This window comes from Ovis canadensis, chromosome 9 (genome assembly GCF_042477335.2).
Source record: "Ovis canadensis isolate MfBH-ARS-UI-01 breed Bighorn chromosome 9, ARS-UI_OviCan_v2, whole genome shotgun sequence".
NCBI classification, from domain to species: Eukaryota; Metazoa; Chordata; class Mammalia; order Artiodactyla; family Bovidae; genus Ovis; species Ovis canadensis.
Window position 1 is genome coordinate 87637373 of NC_091253.1, and position 22424 is coordinate 87659796.

The following is a 22424-nucleotide window of genomic DNA, read 5'->3' on the forward strand; positions in this document are numbered from 1 at the left end:
AATCAACATGGCAAACTTGACTGTTATGTTATTTTAAGATGCTGCCACAGCCACCCAAACTTTCAGTAATCACCATCCTGAACAACAAAGAGGCAAGACACTATACCTGCAAGAAGATTAGGACTCACTGAAAGTTCTGATGATGGTTAGCATTTTTAGCAATGAAGTATTTTTAAAGTAAGGCATGTTCATTGTGTTTTAGATATATCACTATTGCACACATAAGGGACTATACTATACAGTGTGAACATAATTTTTATATGCACTGGGAAACCAAAAAGTTGTGACTTGTTTTACTGCAATATTTGCTTTACTGCAGTGGTTCTAGAACCAAAGTCACAGTATCTCTGAGGTATTTCTGTACCTATCTTAGAGAAAAGGAAATTAAAGCACCAAGAAGCTCAGTTATCTGCATGAAAGAGCTTTGGCATTAGAGCCCTGACTAAAAGTCTAAGCTTCTGATTTCCATTCCCAAACTCTTCACCATACATAAATCCTCCCACTGGCTGGGTCACTTCTTTACTTAACTTTCTCACTACAACTCTCCCTGAGTGACATACAAGAGTGCCTCCCATTTAAAAGACCAACTTACTTGTTGAGTCCTGTCAAAGCAATAATTTCATTTCACATTACTGGCCAGCGAAAAATTTTCCTAGCAGCTAAATTTTCAGATAAATGTTCAAGTTGTGATCGTTATGACATTAAAGTCACAGGTTAATTCTAAGCCTTTCCAGGGATATTAGCAACACTGTTAATTCTAAAGAGACATGTAATTCAAGCCTTCTCTTAAACTCACAAGAACTAAATGAAATCAAGATATGATTTATGAGGTGTTGCAAGCCAGTTTATGATTTTCTAACTGTTGGTTTACTCAAATGTCTTTGGCACATTTTCTGCAGACCTACCCATGAAAGAGTACAAAGCCAATTATTATAACTGAAAATCTTCAAACTATACAATAGCTATAACTGAACTGAAATGATGGGAAGTTTTTTTTTTAGCCAGTTACAACCACTGTTTTAAAATCAGCTTAAAGATACTAGCTGTGATGAAAAAAGCAACAACAACCTTAACATTAACATCCACTGAGTTCTGTACTACACATTTAGCTAAAAGCTTCATATATATCGTTTAATCTTTACAGCAACCCCAGGAGATCGCTACCAGTTAAAGATAAGGAACTGAAGTTTAGAGAGGTTAAATGACTTGCCCAAGGTTACACAGTTGTATGCAGTAGAGTTGGGATCAGAACTCAGAACTATTGGAGAAGAAAATGGCAACCCACTCCAGTGTTCTTGCCTGGAGAATCCCAGGGACAGGGGAGCCTAGTGGGCTGCCGTCTATGGGGTCGCAGAGAGTCGGACATGACTGAAGCGACTTAGCAGCAGTATTAAATTGTATATAATAGAGACAGAGAGAATAGACATGGATATGGAGGGTGGGAGCAGGGGAAGGAGAGAGTGAGACAAATGGAGAAAGTAACATGGAAACATATACACTACCATAAGCAAAAAAGATCACCAGTGGGAATTTGCTATATGACTTAGAGAACTCAAACCAGGGTGCTATGACAACCGAGAGGGGATGGATGAGGTGGGAGGTGGGAGGGAGGTTCAAGAGGGAGGGGACATATGTATACCCATGGCTGATTCATGTTGGTGTATGACAGATTCAACACAATATTATAAAGCAATTATCCTTCAATTAAAATTAAAAAAATATTTTAAAAATAAAATCACTAAAAAAAAAAAAAAAAGAACTCAGAACTAACTCACTCCAAATCTCGACTGCTTAATAAACTATTCCATGTCTGCCTCTTAACTGAAGCTAAAGTCATATCTGTAATGTTATAAAACCTTACAATGAAGAAAGGGCCCATTACTAGAGGTATTATGACATGAATTTTACACAAGAGTTGTGTTATTACCCGCTGGGTTTTACAAAAGAGTTGTGTTATAACCTGCTTTTTCAGTAGGATAAGTTCTTTGTTGTTGTTTAGTCTCTAAGTTGTGTCCAACTCCTTGTGACATCCCTCAGCTGTAGCCCACTAGGCTCCTCTGACCATGGGACTTCCTAGGCAAGAACACTTGGAGTGGGTTGCCATTTCTTCCTCCAGGGGATCTTTTTGACCAAGGGATCAAACCCATGTCTCCTGCTTGGCAGGCAGATTCTGAGCCACCTGGGAAGCCCCAAGATAAGTTCTAATCAACTGTAATTTCTGTATTTTAGTTTGGCTAATGCCTGAAAAATGATGTTAAGATAAAAAGGTTGCAAGAGGATGAAAGTAATGTTTTCAAACTACTTCGTTAGTTTCTAGCACCCATAAATGAGTAATAAGATCCTCGAATGACTGCATACTGAGGAAGTATAGTGGGGGTGGGGCAGGAATAGTGAAGTTCCCTCAGAATGGTTCAAGCTCTTCACAATTGACCAGATGGCAGAGTCATTTCTTCAAAAACAAACAAAAAGCCCCAAACAAACAAGAAGAAAAATGACTTTTTGAGGCTGCCTTGGGCTGCATAGTCAAGATATGAGGCAATTTCCAATCTGGACTCCATTACCTTAAACAAAACAAATACCAACTTTTAAATATTTATAAACACAACTAATATGATTATGTTAAAACAACTACGTACATCTTTATTTAAATGAGAATTGCCAATAATACAGCTGCTACATGTAAAGGTGCTGGCAGAAGATCTCATTTCTGTTAGAGGTTGCTCTAAGTTACAGGGGCAAGGAGAAAGGCCATATTTTAATATTTTAAAAAGAAACCTGTTGACTCATAGATGTACTATCTACTTGGACTAGATGGGCACTCATTCGTAGATTATTAGTACCAATATTTATAAAATAAATTTAAGTTGATAATTTATACTTCAAATAATTTTCCATTTTTTAAAAATTATGGAGAATAACACAAAACACTATATGTATACTTTCAGGTATAACTGGCATAATTTAAAACCTGGCAGACTACAGTCCATAGGGTTGAAAGAGATGGACATGACTGAGGCGACTTAGCACGCATGCTACTCAAGATCACTAAATTATGCAGAATGGGGATTGTATTTTATTAACGACACGTTCAAAATCATAAGCAATTATCATCACTCTTATTTCACTTCAGTTTTCTCAAACAAATGCAGATACAGGTATACATGTAGATTCCATTTTATTCTGGCTGGCATCTCATATATAATTAGGTTTTTAAACATATGTGCATAAAGTATATATGACACACATATATGTGTGTATATATATAGCCACATCTGCTGAGAAGGCAGACTGACATAAGGAACAATAAGTTTTACAGCATTTCCTCTTTTAACTTGATTTTATAATATATGAAAGAATATCCCTAAGAAACACATTGAAAGAACACTACTACCATCCTTTGAGTATTGGGGTATGTTCTTTGCTTAATGGTGACATGGGCAGGATCAAGTTAATGCTGACAACTCCCTGGGAGCAGTTATTATTCACTACAATATATTTAACTGATCTGTGCTCATAGATGTAAAGATATTAAAGTATCACTTTTAGAGGAAATCCTGTATTAAGTTTCTTAGAAAACCATGCCTCTGCTAATGGACCAGAACATATTTTCATTATCTTAAAATTACAGGATTTCTGGTGCCAGCCAAAACTGGAATATGCTTACTACAGTCCAATCCCCATGCTGCTTAAATTAACTCAAGAAAAAGGACAAAACACAAATACCTGACAACTCTGAAAAGTAAACAAGAACAATACAGACGGGGGAGGGGAGTTAAATTTGCAGATATGATCCTACGGTGGTGAATTTTCCATTTGTTTTTCGTCTTTTTCCTTATGACTCTGATTTGAGAGTGAGTTCTAAGTTGTGGTGCACAGTGATGGCAAGAACAGCCAAAAGTCCAACAGAAACCTCATCTGGCAGATAAGGCCCATGTGGTTTTCAAGACTGATGGGGAAACCAGCTGCTTTTTCTTTTTCTCTCTTCTGGTTTTCCCCCTAGGGTAGGGTGCATGTGTGTGAGTGTGTGAAGTAGTGCAGTGGCTGTGCTACGGTGGCAGTGACACTTATGGAGGTACTATGTTTCATGAGATACAGGTAAACATGCTTGAAATGAATGGAAATACAGAGGTTCTCAGAAGTGAAGAAGAAACTATAAAAAAAACAATCAAATGGAAATATTACAACAGAAAAGTCCAATAGAAATTATTTAATATGAAAGAACAGAGAGGGGGGAAAAGATGAACCATGAATGGAGTCTCAGGAATCTGAAGAATAATATAAAAAAGTTTAACCACGGAGTCCTAAAAGAAGAGGAGAAAGATTGGTACAGAAAGAAATAATAGCTAAAAAGTTCCTAAATTTAATTTTTCAATATTTATAGAGACAAGAAACTCAGAGAACCTCAAACAGGATAAATTTAAAGAAATCTAGACCAGAAACATCACATAATAAAACTCAGGAAATCAAAGGTAAACAAAAAAAATCTTAAAGACAGCTAGAGAAAACCAACACACTACATTTATGGAAGCAAGGGTTGGAATTATCATGCATTTCTCATAAGAAAGCAGAGAGGATAGAAGACAGTGGAACAGTATCTCTGAAGTACAGAAAGAAATATCAACCTAGAATTCTATATCCAGCAAAAATATCCTTCAGGAATGAGCGGAAACAAATACTCCCAGATAACAGAAAACTCAGAGAATTTGTTACTAGTAGGTCTGCTCTCAAAGAAATGCTAAAGAAGTTCTTAATGTTGAAGGAAAATGCACCAGAGAAAAACTCAGAACTTTAGGAAAGAAGGAAGATCTCTGGACATGGTAAATACCTGGGAAATATTTATAAAATATACTAGTTTTTTCCTCTTTAGTTCTTTAAAGTATGTAAGATTACTGACACAAAGGTCAAAATCGTATCTGGTAGGATTTTCAGTAGGTGTGAAAGTAACATATACGATAACTATAACATAAATGGGGAAGAGGAAAGGGACCTTTATGATTATAAGGTTTCTATATTTTCCTGAAGTGATAAAATATTGCTACTAAATAGACTGTGAAAGATTAAGTATGAAAAGATGCTAACTCCTTGGATGAAAAACTATTACAAAACTAGACAGTGTATTAAAAAGCAGAGACATCACTTTGCTAGCAAAGGTCTGTATAGTCAAAGCTATGGTTTTTCCAGTAGTCACATACAGATATGAGGGTTGGACAGATATAAAGAAAGCTGAGCACTGAAGAATTGATACTTTTGAACTGTGGTGCTGGAAAAGACTCTTGACAGTCCTTTGGACAGTAAGGAGATCAAACCAGTCAATCCTCAAAGAATCAACCCTGAATATTCACTGGAAAGGCTGCTGCTGAAGCTGAAGCTCCAATACTTCGGCCACCTGATGCAAAGTCTGATTCACTGTAAAAGACTCTGATGCTGGGAAGGATTGAGGGCAGGAGGAGGGGGATACAGAGGATGAGAAGGTTGGATGGCATCATCAACTCAATGGACATGAGTTTGAGCAAACTCCAGGATATAGCAAAGGGTAGGGAAGCCTGGCAAGCTGCAGTCAATGGGGTCACAAAGAGTTAGAGACGACTTAGAGACTGAAAATCAAGCAAAAGATTGACTGTGAAAGATGCAGTATGTACACTGGAAACCTCAGAGCCACCACAAACATTACAAAGAAACACAGACAAGAAGCAGGCAGGTAAATTAATCAGAATACTAAAAATGATTCTGAATTGTAGCTAGAGAGAAACCTTGGTGTTGTTTTTGTTTAAGTCACTCAGTTGTGGTATCCCACTCTTTTGTGAGCCCACAGACTGTAGCCTGCCAGGCTCCTCTGTTCATGGAATACCCCAGGCAAGAATACTGGAGTGGGTTACTATTTCTTTCTCCAGGGGATCTTCCTGATTGAGCAATCCAACCTGCATCTCCTGCATTGCTGGGTGGATTGTTTACCACTGACTCACCAGGGAAACTCAGAGAAAAATCTACTACTATGAAAAAAAAAAAATGAGTACTCTTATTTCATTCCTCAAAATTCAAGCAGTTTTCATTAAATCATCCCATTCAAATGATACTAAGCTTTCCTTGGGGCTTCCCAAGATCATGGGGGCTTTTCTTGGGGCTTCCCAAGTCAATGATCAAGTGACTCATCATTTTTATGACCCTACTGAATAAGAGAATCAAAATCTGAGAGGATCAGGGCCTACAGGTCTCCTGTATATGAATTTTGGTAACATTCTTATTGGTTCCCTCATTAACTAATGAACTAAGTAAAATCTCTGACATCTTCATTTTATATTTATATAAGAATTATGACTTTTTGAAAAATTATCCTCTGAACATGATATGTTATTAAAGAGTGAAACAAAATTCTTTGTTTACTTTAAATTCTATATGATTTCCATACAAAGGAACATTAGCACATGTAACAATGGTTTATGACTTTCACATAAAACAGTAAACAATTACAAGTTGTTGTGTTATAAATTTTTAAAAATCAAATGTTTTTGTCTTCCTAAAGAAGAAAACACATTATATCCATAACAACTTCCGGGATTTCTGAAATGCTAAAATTGGGCAATCACTGAAATTCATATATATGCTAAAATTGCTAAGGGCTGGCTGCCACTTGAGTTACCTTATTAAAAAAGATTAATTTTAGTATTAAGAGAGAAAGCATGAACACTACGGAAAGACATATTACTTCTTTAATTTGTAACTTATGATGCCTTTAACTTTTCTTTGACCTAATTTCTTAGAAAGTTACCTGGTGACACCCTTTTTTGTCCCTCCAATTAAGACACTGTAAATAGTCCTTCACTTCAGAATCCAGGAATGCAACTGGTCACCTTTACCTTACTGCTTCTCTTCCCTATGAATGTTAATGCTATGGTTATTCATATTTTCTCTGTTTTCTTACCCACATGGTTACTATTTCAAGGCTTCAAAAGAATCCTGGACATGGAACATTGCTTTCTTCAGGATAAAAAAGTGCTACATGAAGTGTTTCTGGATAGCTAAATTGGTAATGGGACTTGGATAGCTCATTCAAGTGGACCAATTTAAAACAGAAATTCCTCACATCAGTTTTTGAAATATAACTTCATTAATATTTAAAAAATTTATGTATTTAAGTATTGAATAAACTAATGAATGGTTCACTAAAATATCAAATATGCATATAAATATGCATCTTTAAAACAAATTGAAATATACTGTAATCTGATACAGTAGTGGCTTACAGATGTCAACTCTCTGAGGCCAAAGCTAGTTTAAATATTTTTAGAAAGGTAAGTGTACGGAGATGAATTCCAAATTACAGAATGAGAAAACTCTACACCTGGAATGAACCTTGTTGGTATCTATTATAATCACTACGTTTTCTACAAAAGGAAGCAGAAACCCAAAGAAGTGAAATGCTTGGCTAAGATCACTCTGCTAATAAATAGCAGGGCCAATTAAATTCCAGGCTTTCTACTTTGTAATTTCCTTCTCCAGGGGATCTTCCCAGTCGTGGGATCAATCCCAGGTCTCCGGATTCTTTACCAATGAGCCACCTGGGAATCCCAGTAATCTTTCTACTATATATTAATAACTAAAACAGTAGCAGCAAACATTTGTGAGTTTGTGAGGGTGCAGTACTTGCATAGCCTGTTAGGGGAAGCACATTGAAACCGCCCACCCTGGCCAGGCACCATAGTAACCATTTGCATGAGTTGTTTTATGACAGGAGATCCTGATAAGGAATATGGAACTAATAAGCCACCACCAACCAGAAGAACTCGGGCAAGGTCGAAAGGAGACACCGGTGGTCCGTGCACTTCCCAGAATCCCTCTCACTAGCACCCATCTTTGGTGAGCGATGCATGCACCACCAAGAAAGACTCTGAATTAGAATGATTGGCCAAAGACTACCTGGAAACGAATCCCATCACCATAAAACCCGAGACTGCAAGCCACATGGCAGAGCAGTTCTCCTGGGTTCCCTTACCCTACTGCTCTCCACTTGGGTGCTCTTTCTCAGTAAAATCTCTTGCTTTGTCAGCACATGTGTCTCCTCGGACAATTCATTTCTGAGCGTTAGACAAGAGCCCAGTTTTGGGCTTCCTGCAACACTTTCACTAATGATCTCTTTTCAATTTCATAATCGCCCTATGAGATGGATGGGCACACGTCTCCTAAGCGACAGAATTTCAGCTCAGGTTGTCATAGTACCAAGAGAGGCTGTACTCTGTAGTCACGTGGACACATATATACAAATTCACCAGTTAAAACAAAGAAAAGGAACCATTTGCATGGTCTGGAGAAGGACAATGGAGGTTGACTGAAAACTGAGATTCATATTTTCCTCTCCACTCTAAGGATCCATATAGGTTGAGAGACCAGACTCAGAAAGTCCAGAAAATCTTGGTTTTGTATTTCAGCTCTGTTTATTTGTCATCTTGGAGAAGCGATTTCTCCAAACTTCAGTTTCTTTACATATAAGATGGGAACATATTTCCCACAGAGCTGTTAGGAGGATTAAAAGAGATAATGCATTTAAAGCAGTTATTACAATGCCTGGCACAGACTGAGTACACAATAATTGCTAGTCATTTTTTTAAGCTGTTAAATTTAACTACTTGTTTCTGACAAATGTCACTAAATTCATTTTAAGGAAATACAATGACTTATATTGATGACTCTATTTGGACAGTGTAAATATCCAAGGAGATGCTTTTTGTGTAAAGCAAGGTATCCACAAGAATATTATGTAAAGAAGGCTCCTTAGGAGGTAGTAAGACTTTTCCTCCCACACATAAATCCCCTATACTCAATCTGGTATATAACCTTCTAAACTTCGTCTGCTGAAACTGGGTTCCACATTGGTCTATGCACAAGAAAAGTTTTTTTTTTTTTAAGATAATTTATCATTTCAAGCTAGGAACCTATTATAAGTCCAGTGTATACCTTTACTATGATAACTCAGCTGAACTCAGTTATCAATATCTTTTAGCAGAAGCTGCTGAAGCCACCCACCCATAGAGCAACCGCAGATGAAAGCCGTTAGGGAGGGATGTGGAAAGAACTTTTGTTCTCCCAGTCGTACATCCAGTTTTTGTTAATGCTAAGCAGATACCCAAACAGGTATCAGGTCTATAGGCATGAGTCCTTGAATAATATAACATAAACTACCTCAGCACCTCTCTCATCTCCATTGAACAGAAGTAGCCACTATATTACAGGTGCTCAGTAAATGAAAGCATGTTTGAAGAAGGGAGGCAGTGGTTACTGATAAATGTTTAACACTGGCTCTCAGAGTAGGAGAGCTGATTGACAGCATTTGCCAATATCTGTTTTGTAAATACTCTCACTATGGTGATTTAAACTAGCAGTGGTTTAACAACTGTCTTTCAAAGTTCCTAAAAATTTAACAATGAGCTCTTCTGAGCCAGTATGATCCAGCACAAGCACTAATGGAGAGATGGCTAGCAAGCAGTCTAGAAGGTAACCCTAGGCTATTCCTCCTTAGCAACTGGTCAGTTACCACTTTCTAAAGTCAAGGACTTGAACTATTCCTCAGCAAGAGCCCAGGGCTCCTCTGACCTACTTCCTGGGACTCCTATCTACTCCTCAGGAGCCTGCTGTATAAAACGACTCTCCTTAGCGCCAAGAATGAACCACCCTGACTTCCAGAATGGACAAATTATCCAAATGCCTTACTGCTGATGTTCATCTGATAGATGGGACCACCTGAGAACAATAAAATGCCTGCATTATACCTGAGCTTGTGAGGGCCCTCTTCCAATACCAGATCTTAGATGATCCCGCTACCCTTTCTGGAAAGCGTTTCCTGACAAATCTCTAATTCTGCATTGCTGCTAACTCGCTTCAGTCGTGTTAGACTCTGTGCAACCCCAGAGATGGCAGCCCACCAGGCTCTGCCGTCCCTGGAATTCTCCAGGCAAGAACACTGGAGTGGGTTGCCATTTCCTTCTCCAATGCACGAAAGTGAAAAGTGAAAGTGAAGTCGCTCAGTCGTGTCCGACTCTTTGTGACCCCATGGACTGCAGCCCACCAGGCTCCTCCGTCCATGGGATTTTCTAGGCAAGAGTACTGGAGTGGGGTGCCAGTGCCTCCTCCAAATTCTGCATTAACTCTGGGAGAAGGTCTCTGTACCTGGTCTGGCCCTGTTTTCATTAGCTCTTATTACTTAACAGCACATATATCTTAAATCTGAATCCCTGATCACTTTCCTAGTCTCAACATGCAACAAGCTTCAGACGTTCAGTGTAATTATTATAATAATATATGGTGCTCTCTGGTTTTAGGCAAGCCTGGATGGGGCAACAAGAAGCAGTTGGCCAACACCCACTAGTAAATATGCTTGTTGTAGATGTGTAAAATTGTTGTCATCTTACTTTGCTAATAAACCTTCTCAAATACATTTAATATCAAGCTGTTACAGCAAGATGATTATGGCAAAAGAATACCAAAACAATAAACTTCATTTTCTAAAGTTTTTCTTTTTTTAACCTTAGCAGCACTGACATGGAAAGCAAACCTAAGGGCCATTAATACGAAAAAAAAACCCCACTTTGCTTCTTAATTATTGGAAATTGTTAAGCATTTCAATAGCCCAGAAAGAGCCCCTGTTTTATTCAGCTCCTGGAAAAAAAATTCAGAGGCACAGTAAAAACACCAAGGCTAAATCCTGTTACTTTTCAAACATTTACTTAAACGTGATTTAGCTGTGGACATGAACTTTATGTATTTACATATTTGGTAGAGAAAAGAAGTTTTGTCTGGTTTGCCAGCTGTTTCCTGTTTGATCAACCTTAAAACTTTGGGAATAAAACTTAATATGTACTAGTGGTTATTAGCACCCTAGTAAATTTGAAGGCTCTTACCTGTACATTTGTAATCAGAGGCAACCCCTTTAAGCACAGCATCGAAAATGGATATTTCCACTCGTTGCTTCCTGTGGTGACAGCTCAGAAGCAAAGAAGGCTGGGATACAATAAAGTACAAGAAAGGTTCTAGTCGTAAGTCACCGGTTCCTCTTCTTCCAGGCTGCCGAACGATAGTTATGCCGAGGGCTTGTCTAGCAGATGACCTCGTGGATGCATGCAGACTTTCGAGAGAGATGACCCCTATTTTTTTCCCTGAAGGAAAAGATATGTTGCTGCTTAAGAGATCTTCTGCTGTTACCATGGAAATACATGCCTGGCTGGGCTTTGCGACATCTGAATCGACTTCTGGCAGGTTTAATGAACTCTTGCCTGTTTTTTCATTATCCTTTTGTTCTTGCGATTTCGATTTGGGTAAGGCTGTACAGGAATAGGTCATTAGTGAGATTCTACTTGCAGTAATAAATATGTCAAAAGGAATAAAATTTAGATTTTTTACAATTGACGACTGGCGTGAGGGACGGGCGATGCGGTGCTGACTGGCACCACTGTGCTGCTCTATCTGTACTATTCTGATTTTAACGCTGTCACTGCCGATTCCACTGTCCTGGGCACCACTGTACCGAGATGAGCTATCAGCCACGCTTCCATCATATGTATCCATTTTTTTCTGTTCTTGCTTAGCGATCTGCAAGGAAAAATGATAAAATATTTTAAACTAATTATATTCCAAGTGTTACTATGTAAATGTTATAGAAACACTAAAACTGGGTCTAGTATAATAGTAATCATAAAAATAAAGTAGGTACCCTTTCAAGAAATTATGCATATTAGAATGCCAAGACAATCTTTGAGAGAAACATTACATGTGCATTTAATCATTAAAAGATACTTTTCAGGGGAATTCTCTGGCAGGCCAGTGGTCAGAACTTGGTGCTTTCACTGCCAAAGGTGAGGAGGTGAGGGTTCAACCCCTGGTTGGGGAGCTAAGATCCCAACAGCCACGTGGCTCAGCCGAAAGAAAAAATAAATAAAATAAAATATACTTTTCAATGTCAGACTTTACTTTCTTTGGACTAACACAAATAGTATGTGTTTACATATAATGCCTCAGTTAGTATCCTTTATGGTGATTTTCCAAGTAGCACAATAAACTGTTTTCAAATCATGATTACTATTGGTTGAAATTAATTTTAGGCAGGAGTAGATTATACTGTTTACTCTATCATTGTAAAACTGATTTACAGGATTTTGGATAGTAGGAGAGGGAAAAGTCAGTAGTCCTAAATTATGAAAGACAAAGAAAAGTAAACTAAAATAAATGTGTGCCATTCAAAATGATGTTTATTTTCCTTTACTACAATAGGACTTGAAACAAGGATAAATGTAAGTGATCAAGCAAAATATAAGTAATTAAAACCTTTGAATGCGGATTTTCCCTTTGTGCACTAAATGTATCCGTACTTTCTCAAATACTTCCACCAACAACTGCCTACGTAGAGAACAAAAAGCAACGTGGTGGCAGCAGCAGTTATGACTATTTTGTCAGCACAACTGCAAGACCTCCAGTTTGATTCTTTGGTTCCCTTTCTTAGCCCCCCAACCATTAATTAGTTTCTAATACACTATTGAGTCCTAGATACTCACTTGCTTTTTCACTGAATTAATTCAGATTCATTAAAGAACTCATTAAAGAACTCGGGCTTCCCTGGTGGCTCAGCTGGTAAAGAATCCACCTGCAATGCGGGAGACCTGGGTTTGATCCCTGGGTTGGGAAGATCCCCTGGAAAGGAAATAGCAACCCACTCCAGTATTCTGGCCTGGAGAATTCCATGGACTGTATAGCCCATGGGGTTACAAAGAGCTGGACACGACTGAGTGACTTTCACTCATAACGGAAGAACTCATGGAAAATCTGAGAGAAAAACAAAATCCTCCCAATTCCCTTCTTACTACCAGATGCTTTACTCTCTGAGCCACCAGGGAAGTCTTTTCTACTGGAGTGGGTAGCCTTTCCCTTCCCCAGGGGATCTTCCCAACCCAGGGATCTAACCCAGATCTCCTGCACTGCAGGTGGATTCTTTACCAGCTGAGCAACAAGGGAAGCCCCTTCTTACTACCAAACACAACCAATGGCAATCTTTTAGTGTATTTCCTTTTGTCTTTTTTCCCTACTTGTGTGTAGGTTCTCCTCACCCCTACCCTTTAGGGTTATAATAATATTGCAGAGACAAATTGGTAATAAATTTTTTAACATATTAATATACTCTACATAAATGTCATTTTTTAAAAGCTGCATAACATTTCATTCAGTGTTAGGAGCACTTTGGTCAACTATTCCCATATAGCTGGACAATTAGGTATTCAAGTTTTGCCAATAAACATCTATAACAAACATCTAAGTAAGATTTTCTTAAGACAGGATCCTAGAAGTAGAATTACTAGGTAAATGGTATGAAAAAGTTTAAGGTTATCAAATATTGCCAGCACCTTTCCAAAAAGGGTGCACTAATCTGTATTCCCCTTTCACTTTCATGCATCGGAGAAGGAAATGGCAACCCATTCCAGTGTTCTTGCCTGGAGAATCCCAGGGACGGGGGAGCCTGGTGGGCTGCCGTCTATGGGATTGCACTGAGTTGGACACGACTTAAGTGACTTAGCAGCAATCTGTATTCCCATCAGCAGTGAAAAAACATTCCCCATAGTACTGGCTAATGAGCTTCATTTTGTAGGCTCTTCCTTAATTCGGTCAATCACTTTTCCACATTTTAAGTTGCTTGTGAAAATGTTAAAGGACAGTTAATTCAAGACAATGATGTAACAGTCATTAAAATTTTTCAAATAATTTTTTTGTTAATTTATTTTAATTTTGTGGCAAAGGGCACAATGTTATTAAAAAATATAGTATTTGAAACAAAAATAGCTAATCCCTTTTCTCTGAAGACACCTCGTTCTTTTAAACTCTTCTCTGTATACCATGCTGCTTTCCTGCCTGGAGCCCCTTCTGAAACTGCTGTAGCACGCCAACACTTAGCTCTCCATGAAGACTCAGAACAATGACACCTGTCTGGGAGTTGCGCTTTTAATTCTTTTCCTTCTTGGTGTTCCTAGTACTTAATTCATACTTCTATTTTTGTTGCTGTTCAGTCGCTCAGTAGTGTCTCTTTGCAACCCCATGGACTGCAGCACACCAGCTTTCCCATTCCTTCACTTTAGGATTTATTATTTTCTACTAGATCTTTTATTTTCTACTAGAATATTCTAGAGTAGTCTAGAATATTCTGTGGTGGCAGATTCAGATAGTGTTAAAACAATCTAAAGGTCTTGGAGTCAGACAGAAGCAGGGTTAAGTGCAACATTTTCTGATTGTGTGCTATTGGATAAATTACAATCCTCTTTAAGGCTACATAATTTCATCTGTAAAATGGGAATAATAAACCCAATCTCAAGGGGTTAGCATAAGGATTCAATGAATTAATGTACCTAGAGAGGTCAGTGCGTTGCCTGGCATACAGTAAATACCCACTAACGGGCAGCTGTTGAAGGACTGCTGGAAGGCCTGTGCCATACTGTTTTGTTTCTATCACCAAGGACTATCTTATCAGTGACTAGCACACTGAAGAGAGGATCCATAAAAGTTCGATGAGATGTCAGTTTCTGATACAGTATTAAATGAAAAAAAAAAACTGCTCTGCAGACAAGAAATATTTAATTGTTAATATGTAAATATATGTGTACACTGTACTCTTTAAGGTCTGTCCAGATATATTCATGAACTTTCCTTATCGGCATCCTCCATACTGTGTGCTGGTCACACTTCAAGCAGTCCTCTGTCTCTAACAGATGCTCGTCCTCACACTGGGGACACTAATACCCGACTGACAAAGTTGCTGCAGGATCATGAGCTAATGTACTGACCACATGTAGTAGGCATTCAATAAAGGGTAATTTTAAAAAAAGAAGTCACCTTCCTTATGAAGACTTTCTCAACCTTTCTAGATGGTGCTTGCATTTTTAGCTTCTGTGCTTTCATAACAAACTAACATTTTCATAGCACTTTTCAAACACTGGTTTGTCTCAGAGATTGGGAGCAATGGAAGATAAGAAATCAGATACCACTGAGTATGTTTATTAGGGCTTTCCAGGTGGCTCAGTGGGTAAAGAATCTGCCTGCAATGCAAGAGATGCAGGCAGACACAGGTTCGATCCTCGGGTTGGGAAGATCCTCTGGAGGAGGACATGGCAACCTGCTCCAGTATTTCTTGCCTGGAAAATTCCATGAACAGAGGAGCTTGGTAGGCTACAGTCCATGGGGTCTTAAAGAGTCAGACATGACTGACCACGCACACACCATACCACGCCAAACACTGGCAGCATATTACATATGTTTTCTTTACTAATTGTTACAACCCTTTAAGGGGGTACTGTTATCCCATTTTACAGCTGAGGACACTGAGGCTGAAAGAGATTAATCAATAGGTCCAAGGTCAGACAGCTAGTAGGCAATGAGGAGAGAACACCATTAGTATTTGTAGCATACACCACATTGCTTTAAACAATGTTAAAGTTCAAGAAGTGTGTGCTGACCAAACAAATTAATGAACATATTTTAAAATTCAGTAAAATAAAAATATGACAATTATCAAAGGGATAATTAAATTGGAAAGATTTTAGTTACTTATTATAAGAATTTCAAATATACCTCCAAATCTAGTATGAGCTAGGAATTCTCAAATAATATGTGAAAAGATAATAAAATCATTTACATAAGTAATCTAGGATCTACTGTGCAAACTAAATATATCTGTGTAGCATAATTGTAAAAAATCCTCTAAGTTGCACAAGAAACTCAAATCAAGAACTCAACTGTTTTTATTCTCTCAATCAGGAAAGGCAATCATAATCAACTACATGAGTCTATACCTTCTATGCACAGAGCCTTATATTTTCTTCTCCTGACGTACAGATTTGCATTTAAAAATCTAGCTTCTCTTTCTTTAAAGTGTTCCCTATCAATGTTAACATGATAAATAAGCCACTTACAGGTAAAGGTAAATAAATGTAGTGTCCAGCCCTATTACCTGTTGAGATTGCCACATTAGACTCTAGCGAATGTCAACTGGCATGATCTTGCAATATAAATAACCAGCAGGGGCAGGATGGCAGCTATCAGCTCAGGTCACACGGGTTAGTGAACAGAAGTCAGATGGTAACTAATTCTAGTCACTACTGAGCAGAAAGGAATTTGAACCAATGACCCAGAGATGAAAGACTCTGACTCTCAATGGAAGGGAAAAAAAGTACAACTTTCCCAGTTTTAGAAGACTAAATTCTTAAAAATGGGTTAAAAGCCAAGATTTCCTTCATTTGTCTCAGTTTCTGCACTATTATGTAGAACTGAAATAAATAAGCTGATGATTTTGAGACATATTTAAAAATCCATAGGTTTGTCACCAGTCCACTACAGATTTATCTATTATATTGAAGACCATCTGGCCTATCAAGGAAGTTTTATAATTAATTGTGTGTGCTCAGCTCGAAACTTAGGCATCAATTTACTATTCCTTTGTGGAGAAAGAAAAGTTCACAATGTAATAACTCTGAAAATAACTTTTCCTTTATTATTGTCCAAGGGGAGTAATAATTTAAGTTGTCAAAAATAGCAATATCTGCTTGCTGTTAGTGAGGGCAGAAGAAAACATGTATCTCTGGGCAGTGCTATTACATCAGCTCTCCCACTCTTTACCTAACTCATTTAAAATGAACAATAAAAGTTTTCTTTAATTAGCTACTGGTGTGCATTAACATGATCATGATTAAACCATAAAAACCAACTGTACATTACTCTGGTCCCCTCTTCCATATGTTTTGAATTATTCTGTTTGAAAATGTACTTTGCGTCCCTTTTAAAAGTTCGACCTTCTGCTTTCAGAGAATTAAATGCATATTACTGCAGAGAAGAAGATAATGTTTCAGACCTCCAGGCATATATTAAACACACTGGCAGCACTTGAGACAAAATGCTTTACTTATTAGATACTTCCTATTCTAAACAGTGTCATCAAAGGCTAAAAACAAAATCCATATAAAAGCTGCACAATGCTTCCACACAGAACCTGTGCCAAAATCCCTGTACTTTCCAACTAATGAGGAAAGGATGTGTACTCTTAACATATGAACGTAAGATTTTCCAAGCATTCACTTTAGGAAACTGGGCTATTGATTCCATATGGGTTATGTTAAATGAAACTCTATTGGTAAAATAACCTTTAAGATATCTGGCATGATAACTATAATTAAACAATATTCAAAAGACTAAAACAAAAGGGAATTTGGTTCCACAATGGCTAATTAAAATAAAATGAAAAAACACAGCATGCCATCTATCAAGATAAATTGTTATTGTTTAAGAACTATTTAAATACTGTTAAAATATACTTTCAGATAAAATCTGAAAGAGCTGGAAAAATATTTGTGGCTTAAAAATGGATAGTTTGGTGAAGAAAAAAATATAGGACTCTGAAATTTTATGCAGAGATAACAGCTTTAAAGCCTTGAGCACAACCAGATGGTACTTAAATCAGAGGAATTCTCGTTTCACTATCAATGGGTTTCAATATGAGAAGGTTTTCAATAGCTAGGGAAACATGTCAAGTTGATAGTTTACTTCTTAGATCATTTCAGCGCATCTCCCCATCCTTTCACAGCTATACGTGATACAGTTATTAGCCACCATGGAAAAGGTGCTGAAAGCTGACTAGTAGCGAGGGGAACTGAAGCTAATTCCTCCGTTTAATGGATTGAGATAGGTAAATTTACTCGTTCACCCTGGAGTCTAGTAAGAGCCACAGTATCTCAGGAGTAGTGGCTAAAATCACACTTGAGTAGGCAACAATACCAAAGAATGCATTAAAATAATTTCAAATGATATTAATTAGATGTTCTGCAGTAGAACTCTGGAGTGAAGAAAGATAAGCTTGATGGATTGAAATTTCTTGTTTGGCCATATGAACATTTTTACAGGCATATTCGGAAGTTAGCCATATTAATAAGAATGCTGCAAATAAGTGGACATTTAAAATTTTAAAGAAAAATATGTGGAAATCAACTTTGAGAATTAACAAAGACTAAAACAAATATAATTTCTATTTTGATGGCTGCCAAGAAAGGATAATTCAGCACCTATTCCTGTATTTTAACTCACACTATTTCTTTTAGCTTGTTTTTTTAGGGAATCTTTATACACCAAAACCAAACATATCCACATATTTTGCACCTTCTCATCAAAATTATGGTTATATATCAGCAGCAGCTACACTTTGACCTTGATCAATATATCTTTTGCCAGTCATGAGCTCACTTTTCACATCTTATAAATTATGATAGAGTCAAGTGTGAAACCACAAAATCAAAGTGAGGTCACTTCCTCATATCACTGTGACATTTATTATATTTTTGTTGCCCTTGCAAAAAAATGTTGTCACGTTTTCAAAGAAGTAAACATGCTGCCTATGATATAAAACAAAACAAAACAAAACTTGGTTACAGTATTTTAATGGTTTCAGATACTGGAATTAAAAAGGAGAATTTTAAGAAACTTAACAGAATTATGTGCCTCATTGTCTAAATATTTGCAAATATACCCTTCTAGCTGTATCAAGAAAGGGTTTGGTTTTGAGGATAGGGTAGAATGGTTCTGCTGGGAAAGGCTGTTTTATGCCTTTAACACAGAGCTTTAGACAAACAGCAAATCATACCAAGCAGAGATACTTCAACTTGATTAACTTAGTCAAGTGAACAATAAAAGTATATTTTTAAGTCTCAAATTTTCAGCAATATCAACATTGCACTTCACGAACTTTTATCATTTTACAGACAAAATGCCATTGCAACTCAGTGATACACCAGATAAAATTTATCTAAGCATATTAAATTTAAAAACATTATAAAGAATAAGTTGACTTTGATATGAAATGCCTCCTTCAATGTTACCAATCCATGTTATTTTTCACTAATAAAACTTGAACAAACCCTGTATGTATTTGGGTACTACAGAGTACTAGAAAACAAGGGGTTTTTAATATTTTATTTCTCTAAGCCAAATGTTACACAATAGCCCACAGGATATAACTGTTCCCAGTTGGATGGCAAAAACTTTTCACAATACTGCAGTAATTATGCAAAAGAGCAGAACTAATGATACCCATCACTGCTTAACAGATAGAACGCTAAAGAGTACTGTAGTTTCAATACTCCTTTCGTGGAGTTACTTTTCCGGCTCTTTGAAGTAACAGTATCTGGCCACTACTGCCTGCTAAGTATCATTTCAAATATTCACATTTCAAACCACTGCTAACTGCAAGAAAAGAAGCTTGGAGACAGTTTAGGCAAAGTTGTGTTTTACTGTAGTTGTGTTTGGTTTATTGTCTTAATTTAAGTTGTAAATTATGAAAAGGAATCAATTATTGTGCTAAGCTGACTACAATGCCTAGAATCATTATCAGTGTCCATTTCAATATGATAAACCAAACAACTCCCCCCCCCCAAAAAAAAATTTACACACCAATCTATCCACGCAAGTTCAAATCCTACATACTGAGATTTCATCAACACAGCTGACCCTGAAGCCTTTTGTGCCTGTCTGCCCATTCAAACATATATGATTTCACAGCATATGCTTATTTTCAGGGGCTTTTAAATTCATGAAAAGAAAAAATCAATTCCAGGCAAGACTTCACATATGACTTCTTAACTCAGAAACAGTCCTGATTCTCTCTCCCTCTCTTTCTCTACATCTCCCACATACATAATTGGAATGGGTTGGTCATTTTTGTTCAAGGAAACTAGATCTAACTGATTTATTCTAACTCCTGAGTTTAAGTTTGACTTGTTTGCTTTTTATAATGAATTTAGTTTTATTTTGTTTTTTAATAAAACCTGATACATTCTGGGAACCTGGATCTTAAGCTAAGTAGATGCCTCTACATCAGAAACAACCTGCTTTGAAATGGCCATGATGTTAACTCTTAAAAAGTGGCTACTACGTGTACAAGGTAGCAACTCTTCATACCAATGAAATCCAAGGTTCATTCCACAGATGTCAATGTGGAAACTATTTTGTCCCATGGCTGCTTAAAGATTTTCAATAGGATTAAATCAGCTGCAAGTCCTCATTATATCAGGGTTTACAATTGTGTCTGAGTTGGAGTCTGTTTCTCATAGAATTTTACTTAGAGACTAACTTAGATTGGCTCCTTAGAGCTAGTCCAATTTTACTAGAAACAACTGTATCACATCAGCCACTCTCATAAACTTGCAGTAAGATTGAATCAGCCCTGACCCTGAAGCAGATGAAAGTTTACCCAGCCTAGGCTTTCTCTGTAAGAGTCACAGAGAAGCTTGCATTTCGTTTCTGCAGCAATGTAGAAGGAGAATATGCTTATTAACTATTCGAGTAGGCTTTTGCCTTGCAATTGTGTTTCTGATAAGAAAACTAGAGTTGACTTTGGAGAAATTTCCATTGATAAAAAGCTATACAAATCTTTGACTATTTTATCCCTCAAATCACATATGCCCTTTAAAGAAACTATGCAGAGATCATAGAAATGAAGCAAAAGCATGTGTTAAAAATTTCCTCTAACATTCAGTACCAGTTGAAAAAATAATGGAAATGGTTTAAGTACATCCATAATTAACTTTAATAACCAGTAGCTGATTTTCATTGCCAAACAGAATATAGTCATTTAACAAAAATATTAAGCTGATTTTTATTATTATATATTTTATTTACTAGATCTGAACAAACCTGGTTTAGTTAACTGCAGATTTTCTTCAAAGTATCAGTATTCTGTATCAGTATTTCTTCAAATATCAGTATTCTCTACACTGTATCTGATTTTATTGAAGCACATCAAGACATTATAGAATACAGGGTCATTTACAAATTTTTATTGGCTACCCTTAAACTTCATGATGGCAGATTAAATCTAAATTGAACTAAAGCTACACATTGATTCTGTGTCATATGTTATCAATACCTTAATGATGCAACAGACGTGAGATGCAAAATAGTCAAGATGTTAGAGAGAAACATTTATGCCCTGCAGCCATTTCTTCTTTTCCATTAGAATAACTTTGTTCTTCTCTGCTACTCCATAAAAATCATCACTAGGCCAAAATGACCTTCCACACAAACTGCTTTGATCATATTAACTTCTCACTTCAAACCTTAGAAATGTGAAGTATTCTCTAAATCAGGTAAATATTCCTAACTTTAGCTCTGGTCAGCTAGGCCTACAACATTGGTTAACTTTCAAATGCTGATACTTTCCTAGTAATTCCTGCAGTTTTAAAAGAAAAACTTCCTGTACATTAATGATGGTAATTCAACTTATTACCTTAAGGATATTCCCAGTCATGTGGGACTGCTTAAATAAAAGTTAGAAAATGTACATTACTCCCTCCCAAATATCAAGCATCATCTCTACAAACATTTAAGTAGTAACCAAGTCTGGAAAAAAAGTACATCTCTCTAAACTAGCTAAGGAATAAAATTTCTATTAAAAATATTATATTTAACTCTTCAATGAGTTTAAACTGCACGGGTCTTCTTATATGCAAATATTTTTCAATGGTAAATACTACAGTACTACATGGTCTGTAGTTTGTTGAACCCATGGATACAGAGGAAGCCTGGATACAGAGGGTCCACCGACACAGATTAACCCTTGCACTGTTCAAGAGTCAACTGTATTTTTAAGGTAACATTATTCAATCAAGTATGGTTAATGTTTGGACTTTAGCTATAATAATTTTATTGGGATAAAATATTTCTTGAGTTTCCTCAACACAGAGCCAAAGTTAAAATTACTGAGCAAAACGTGGAATAATAATTTTATTTCACATTATCAATTCACTTAAATTCTTACCAAACATCTACCATGTTCTAGACACTGGCTGGGGATATAGCAGAAATGAAGTCCTTACCTTCATGGAGTTTACATTCTAGTGGGGAAGTCAGGTAGTAAAAATTTATATGATACCACACACACTCACAACACCTGCTTGCTGATGGACAGGATGTTGTGTATTATGAGAGAAAGGCAGGAGTCTAAAATGATTTGTTTTTTGGCCAGTCAACTACAAGAATTCAGAAAGATGATTTTCCAGGCTACCCAGGCAGCTTCCCAATCAGTTTACTTGTTATGCCAATGATTAAAAATCTGCCTCTCCAAACCTAGCCTGTTTTCCCAAAAACCATAAATGACTGCCGTCACTGCTGCATAGGGAGATGATACACTACCATACCCAATTTTTTAAAATTTATTTTTATTGAAGGATTTATGTTGAAGTTTGACGGAAAACAGCAAAATTGTGTAAAGCAGTTACCCAATTTTAAAAGACTCTGTGGTTCAATTACTATGTCTTTCAAGTTCCTCCAGCTAGCTAAGTCCCCCATCAGTTAAGAACCATTTCAAGAAAGGGCACAATTAGAGATGAACTTTTGGAGTTGGGCTGAGGTGTCATTCTAGACAG

At 37.0% G+C, this 22424-nt stretch overlaps 1 protein-coding gene across 5 annotated transcripts in view; it reads right to left on the minus strand.

The window, feature by feature from the left end:
• VPS13B (vacuolar protein sorting 13 homolog B) overlaps positions 1-22424 on the minus strand; it is a 787290-nt gene that overhangs the window by 225852 nt on the left and 539014 nt on the right. For all 5 annotated transcript variants that reach the window (XM_069600522.1, XM_069600521.1, XM_069600524.1 and 2 more), the window contains exon 34: positions 10890-11577. In XM_069600522.1, the coding sequence (XP_069456623.1) occupies positions 10890-11577 (688 nt within the window). The remainder of the gene's footprint in view (positions 1-10889; positions 11578-22424) is intronic.